Genomic DNA, 6,944 nt, shown 5'->3' with positions numbered 1-6,944 from the left:
TTAATCGTATATTTTTTATCATTATGTTACTAATGTCATTTATATTATTAACTCATCATATATATATATATATATATATATTATTTGTGTTTTAATATATCCAATTTTTATAATTATCCGTTTAAAATATTTATAACTTGAATCGTTGACTCAGCAGTTTAAACGAGTGACACGTGGCCTTAATGCACTTGCCGCTTTATTAATCTTATCATATCAGCATCTTCCTTCTTTCTTTCTTTTCTTTTCAACGGAACCAAGATAAAAAAAAATGGAGGGAGCCATGAGTGAGAGAGAATGAGAAGCCATGGAAGCCATAACCTTCAGCATTTGATTTCTTGACTTCTGTAATTTTGATAAAAAATATAATCTGATTAAAGTGTTCGTATCTTTCTCCTCTTCCTGTTGACGTTACTTTTATTCAGGAGAAGTCGCCGAAGAGAGCCACTGAAACTTCCATATCCGCGGCTAAGAGGAGCATCGCCGTTGAGTTGCCATGAGAACAGTCAGACAAGATAGAGAGAGAACATGATGGAGAAGAGGGGAAGGTGTGGTGGTTTCCTTCACTACCGTTGCAGCCACCGAAGTCGTCGGGAGCCGTCGCTGTTGCTGTTTGAGGCTGACTGGAAGAGTGGAGGTGATGGTGGCACGACTGTATGTGACAACAAGGGTTTGCGTTGCTGCCGAAGCTCTCTGCCACTATTGCTGGTCAAGAGAAATAAAATTTTTAGACTTGTTTGGTTTTATGGGTTTGACTATTTGAGGTAGGGGCGCTTTTCTTAAACTTATTTTACTTTTAAGAATTGTTACAAGTTGTTATTAATGCAATAAATATATTTTTATGATTTTTGTAAGTCTTAAAGATTGAATTGAATTATTTTGGAAGGGTGTGATTATTTATCTGATTGATTTATTGAATTATTGAGGATGCCGGTCATTTTGATTTGTCGATTTAGTTTGTTGAGTTGGTTATTGTTGAACTTTTTCTTGAATTTGGTTTCTGAATTATAATAGAATGACTTGAGAAAATTGGAGTTGATTTTGTTTGATTTGTCGAAAATGAATTTGAGAATTGGAATTGATTTGGAATGAGTTTGAGAAAGGGTTTGGTTGGGACCCGAGAAGGGTGACAAAGTCCAAGTTTTAGAGGAGATGCTGCCGACATTTTTATAAAACTCTGAAATTTTGTTTGAAGCGTTATTTAAAAGAAACTTTAGTTTAAGAATCATAGTATTTAATTTTGATTTATTATGAAAAGATGATTTATTAGGAAGTTGATTTGAGACTTTTGTTCTGGTGAAAAGGAGTTTTATAAAAGAGAAATGGATCTGAATTGTTCTTAAAAAAGAGATTTTGATATTTGAAACACTTGGGCAATACGCAAGGATTATAGCTTAGTTCCACTTGTTCCGGGTCAAGATTTTTTAAGAAAATTGTGGTGTTGAATGTAAGTTTTGATCTGCCAAAGATCGTAGTGGTGTACTGCTCTTAAATGGTGGGGATCATGGTTATTTACTGCCCACGGGTGTGTGATTTCCAATTGAAAATCTTGTGAGGATCGTGGTGATGTACCGCTCGCAATGGTGGGGATCGTGGTGGTGTACTGCCTACCGATTTTCAAGAGGACGATATCCGAATTAGCTACCGGATATGTCAGGTTCTGGCAAAGTAACCGACACGTGAGCTCACGGCCTGTAGGATAGGCATGCAGCATGTTGCATTTGTTTGCCTTGTTTGGGTGTTTAAGTGTTTTGGTTTGCCTATTTGATGACACTACAAAAATAATCACTTTTAGCGGCCATTTATTTTACTTTTAGCGGCAATAAAAATAGCCGCTAATACATTTACCGGCAATTAGACATTAGCCGTCTTATGCTTTGCCGCTAAAAGATTTTAGCGGCAATTATAACATTTGCCGGTAAAGACCTTTTTAATGGCCGCAAAAAGTATATAACTTTTTGCAGCTATTTTTTTGGCAATTTATATGGCCACAAAAAGTATTCTAAGATTGCAATGTTATTCAATTTTTAGTGGCCATTACTATTGCCGCCAAAACCCATTTTACCGGCTATTTATATGGCCACTAAAAATAATTCTAAAATTGTAATGTTATTCATTTTTAGTTTCCATTACTATTGCCACTAAAATATTAAAACTTTAGTTATGTTCACTCTTTTAGAAATGACAACCTATCATTTTTTTAAAATTTCAAATTATTTTTACCAACAATTATTATTATTGTACGTAATATAAATACACTAAAATTAATTAATACAAAATAAAATATTTCATTAAATTCAAAATATTTATACACAAATTTCTCTTGAAAAGTAATAAAGCATAATACAAATTTAAACAACACAAATATTACAAAAAAAAAAAGAATTTAAAAGTAAATCTACATTATATATTTAGAAAATAAAGTGGACTTTGTCCCAACATGTTTAGACCAAAATGCCAAAGTGTGTACTCCATTTGCCTGACCAAGTCTTTTATTGGTGTTGTGCCAAAGACAAGATCCTGGTTCAACAGAATAGCTGCCTCTGCTACAATAATAACCATATATCATTAACACAAGTATGTAAAATCATCAAGGGATCACTAGTCAGAACGTTAAGACATGCTAAACCAGGTATCTGATAACAAAACAAAATTAGTGAGATTTTAGAACATTAAGACATGCTGAAACACTAGTCAGTGATATCAGTTAAACCTATCAACAGTTCAGTGCGGTTAGAAATCACACCAGAACTATCTCCCAAGAAAAATGACCAGCATTTTGAGCAGCTATTCCTCTCTCAAAGCTTTGAATGGCATACGAGTCCTAACAGATATACATAGAAAAAAAGAATAGCAAGATAAATACTTGATTCAACTAAGATTTTCAATGAGTTGAAATAATATATTCCAAGGGATAGAGTAATGTTATTTGGCAAGGTAAAAAAGTGCTTACATGAGCTCAAGGACAAGTGCAGATGCTCCGCCTCCGCCATTGCAGATGCCAGCAACGCCATATCTCCCATTCTTCTGTCTCAATACCTAAAACAGTCAAACCCAAGTTGGTTCATATACATGCGAAAGTATGTAAGGGTGAAGGAATAAGATGCTTAGAGTAACCAAGATTGCAATTTACCCCTATTAATGTAACTAGGATTCGAGCCCCGCTACAACCCAGTGGATGGTCTAATGATACAGCTCCACCATGTACATTAAGTTTGTCCTGCATTTAATAAGAAATGCATGAATTATATACAATATTTAGTCATGTAATAGGGCAGAATGAAGGAATCAAATTGGAGAAGCAGCCATGCTAGCCAAAAGAAAATGTCAGATTAATGTTCAAAGAACTAGTTTAGTCACATGAACACTCACAGGACTAAGACGAAGAAGCTTCTGATTTGCAAGAGGCACAACCTGTATAGAAGAAATTAGAAGAACAAAAGATAAAGGAAATAAGAATGAATGAGTAAAGGGTGCTGTATTCCTTACAGAAAAAGCTTCATTTATTTCATAATAATCAATTTGAGAAGCCTCTAGACCAGCATTTGATATAGCTTTTGGTATTGCAAGGGCAGGAGCAGTTGTAAATAATTCAGGTTCCTGTAAGAATCATTTTGATTCAGCTCTACATGATCATATTTATCAAGATCAAAACAGTTTAGAATAATCAGTCACAAGACCTGAGCCACATCCGCGAATCCTCTTATCTTTGCTATTACATGCAATCCGAGCTCACGTGCTTTCTCTTCACTCACTAGCACTATCGCAGCAGCTCCATCACTAGTCAAATCCATAAACCAGGTCATTATCAATAAAAGGGCATGCACTTCACAACCTTGTGATTACTATATCACAGTTTTCTAGAGTGGTATGATTAAAACTAATCGAATTTCTTGCAATGTTTCATGGAACCATTCCCATGAATTCACATAAGAATAAAGAATGCACTCTAGATTTTAGAGACGGACCTTATGCTAGAAGCATTGCCAGCAGTCACAGTACCACCATTCGGCTTGAAGTTTGCTCTAAGCTTCTTTAACTTTGCAGCATCAAACTAGCCACAAGAACAATAATATAGATATCAATCAAAATGCACAAGTTTCCACCATAATCCAATGCCAAGCAAGTCAGAAAGACCATAAATCAAGTAAACTGTGAACTGTAAAAAGTCAGAAGAACTTTCGAACTAAATAACAGAAGTAATCACACCAATATTAACCATTGTATGATACCATATAAACAGAGCTTAATTTTAGGGTGTTCAAAAAAACCTTAACCTTGGCGGTACCAAAAGGCTAAATGCTGAGATAACACTGAAAACACAAATAACAAGAACGTTGAATCAATAATTACACCATTAACATCCTTTAAACACAAGAATAATAACCCCTTATAAGTTACTAGTACTATATTAATTCAAATAAATAATAAATGGTAGGGGGTTCCACATAGTACATAAGAAATGATAAAGAGTGCTCTAACACTAATGATCATTGTCATTATGCGAATAATAAAGGTGCATGAGCTAATACAGATATAAGTAGTAATATAATATATCCATAAAAAAAGATATAATAATAATATAATCGGTAGTAACTGAAAGTACACTTGTGGATAATTAAAGAATTTTCTACTAGGCCTTTAGGTTAGAGTATTTAATTTATTATTTTAATATGATGTATTGTAATTGTTTGACAAGTATCCTAATGCATTATGAGAAAATTATAATAGTAACTGAAAACTTAATTTTAGGGTATTGCATTAGTGTCTTTGTTGCTTATTTGTCTTCTTCTTCCAATCAACTCTCTGGACAAGTTTTCATCATCTTGTCGTATATAGGTGGCTACTTAACGCTCAGTAACCCGAATCAACTAAACTTGAGAAAATTGAATGAGAATTCTAAATTTTCTACTATTATAAAAACCACATGAAAGTTATATTAATGCTAAATTGTTCTGTCAAAAGACTATGGATGAAATGCCACTTTTGTTTTAGCCAGGGATGCAACCTACAGCAATCGACCTCATCCTCTCTTACAGAATCCATAACAATCAACTTCTCTTTATTTGATAAAAAAGATATAGATGTTCTACGTGATTCGCATCACATTCTATATCAATATTTCATATTGCAAAAACCCAGTAACCAAAATGAAGACCAGAATTCAATAAAAGGGAATATAAATCTAGAATGTTTGTGGGAGCAGGACATAAAAAGTTAAGCATAGGAAATAGAGTTACCTGAACCATTTCAGGGGGGGCCCTCATCCTTTGCAAAGCACCCACTTTGTAAGATATATAGACACAAGGAAGTTGAGAATACAAATAGAGATGACAAAGACAATGATGGGAGATGTACTGGCTCCCATGTAAAAGATAGTCCCAAATCCGAGGAGCAAAAGAATGAATAGAACACGGATATTTATTCCCAGGAGAATACGAAATATCTGCAGAAAGATGGGAGTGAGAAAATGGTTGAAATTAGATGATGAAGGAAGCAGTGGTAGTGGAGTTCATTTACCAGTGGGGTGTAAGGTTTGGTGCGCATGTTGGGGATAGTTCTTGGCCTGTCGTGGTAAGGCCCTAAAGAACCAGCCTCCTTGTCGTCATCAATCATCATGCCGTGGCTGGAATTGACCCTGCGCGGCGCGCGATAAGGGTTGTACTCACCACCAAATTGGGGCAAGTCACCGCCTGACCCCAGTTGCTGAATTTTGAATTCCCTTTTTTAATCCCACACTCACTCTCCACAAACTCTTACTCAGCATGCAATGCAACGCACTTGCTTTTTGGATTCCTCCCTTGTTCGCTTCACTATTTCATAAAATAAAAAAAAGTAAATAATAAACGCTCTATGCCATTTGATTGCCATTCTAATTACAAGAAATTAGATAGAATATGCAGAAATAGATCTGAAGGGATCGGCAACACGATCTATGCCTAAGGGAGTGAGTGAAACCATTAATCGTAACTGAAATAGAAATTGGAAAAGATCTAATACTTACGGGTGTCAAGAGTGGTGAATCCCAATTGACCTTCAGCTTCCTTCCTTCCTTCCTTCCATTATATTCAGAGTCCTCCAGAATGGGAACCACACCATCTCTCAACCAATTAAGAATGTGATGGAAGTGTTTACCATCCCTGTCAACAAAGACATATTCCTGCAACCAGTCATTGCAATTTTAACCAAATCAATAAACAAAGCCAAACGTGCATAATTGAGGAAACCATATACAAGTATAAACAAAGAAACAAAGAAAGACAAAATTTGACATTGCCTTATCAGAATCTAGGAAGAGAGTATGGCGACCATTGAACATAGCAGCCAGCATTGAATCAGGCTCCCGCTGAGTTAACGTATCAGTGGTGGTGCAGAATTTCTTGCCCTCTGCGAAAAATTTTCACGAGTAAGGACCAAAATACATAATTATGACAGATATTCATCTTTCCTCAACCAAGAATTGAACGGTCCAAACTTCAAAATAATAAATTCGCAATTACATAAAATCCCTAATTCTAGAGAATTGGGGAAAAAAGGATTGGAATGAATGAGAGAGATAAGAAACATACTGATGTGAGGTGAACGACAGAAGGCAAATGAGATTCGGAGTCCTTCATTGTAAGCAGAGAAAGAAGGAGAATGAAGAGTATCGCAGTCGCAGGACTCACACCAAAACTACGAGCTCAAGCTTCCATGGCACAACACTGACACTATTTTTTGGTTTTCCGATTTGGATCAAAAGAATCAGGAATTTACAACGCAGATCTGAGGTGGAGGAATAGAGATGCGATTCGAAGTGTAGGATGATGGACGGGGGCTGTCAGCGGTGGCAAGGCCTATGGCGGTGATGGTCGATGATGGAGGGAAGTGAGTTCCATTAAGGTAGTGACGGAGGGAAGTGAGTCTTCTGAAGAACCAAACCCCCAACACAAGAACAATTTTTTTTC

General features: G+C 35.8%; 1 protein-coding gene across 3 annotated transcripts; it reads right to left on the bottom strand.

Annotated features, from left to right (window-relative positions):
* LOC107630635 (probable acetyl-CoA acetyltransferase, cytosolic 2) lies at positions 2,376–6,156 on the bottom strand. 3 transcript variants are annotated; one of them, XM_016333837.2, is made up of 11 exons: positions 6,002–6,156; positions 5,518–5,810; positions 5,238–5,443; positions 3,966–4,051; positions 3,678–3,777; positions 3,487–3,597; positions 3,370–3,411; positions 3,131–3,217; positions 2,951–3,036; positions 2,744–2,821; positions 2,376–2,543 (listed from the first exon to the last, which is right to left on the bottom strand). In XM_016333837.2, exons 3-10 carry the CDS (start codon positions 5,262–5,264, stop codon positions 2,785–2,787), a joined length of 576 nt encoding a protein of 191 aa, XP_016189323.1. In that variant the 5' UTR covers positions 5,265–5,443; positions 5,518–5,810; positions 6,002–6,156; the 3' UTR covers positions 2,376–2,543; positions 2,744–2,784. The 3 variants fall into 3 exon arrangements, with proteins under 3 accessions (XP_016189323.1, XP_020974688.1, XP_016189324.1); XM_016333838.2 differs by having other exon boundaries at positions 2,419–2,540; XM_021119029.1 differs by lacking the exon at positions 2,744–2,821.

The sequence above is a fragment of the Arachis ipaensis genome, chromosome B03 (genome assembly GCF_000816755.2).
Source record: "Arachis ipaensis cultivar K30076 chromosome B03, Araip1.1, whole genome shotgun sequence".
NCBI classification, from domain to species: Eukaryota; Viridiplantae; Streptophyta; class Magnoliopsida; order Fabales; family Fabaceae; genus Arachis; species Arachis ipaensis.
Note: the sequence above shows the minus strand (reverse complement) of the source record. Positions and strands in the feature narration are given on the sequence as shown.

Bases quoted from the DNA above. Each gene is read 5' to 3' on its own strand.
- LOC107630635 (XM_021119029.1), bottom strand. From the start codon at position 5,264: ATGAGGGCCCCCCCTGAAATGGTTCAG. The intron at 4,052-5,237 runs GTAACTCTATTT...TCTTGTGGCTAG, and splicing joins CCCCCCCTGAAATGGTTCAG to TTTGATGCTGCAAAGTTAAA. The intron at 2,544-2,950 runs GTAAGCACTTTT...TTATTATTGTAG, and splicing joins GCACTTGTCCTTGAGCTCAT to CAGAGGCAGCTATTCTGTTG.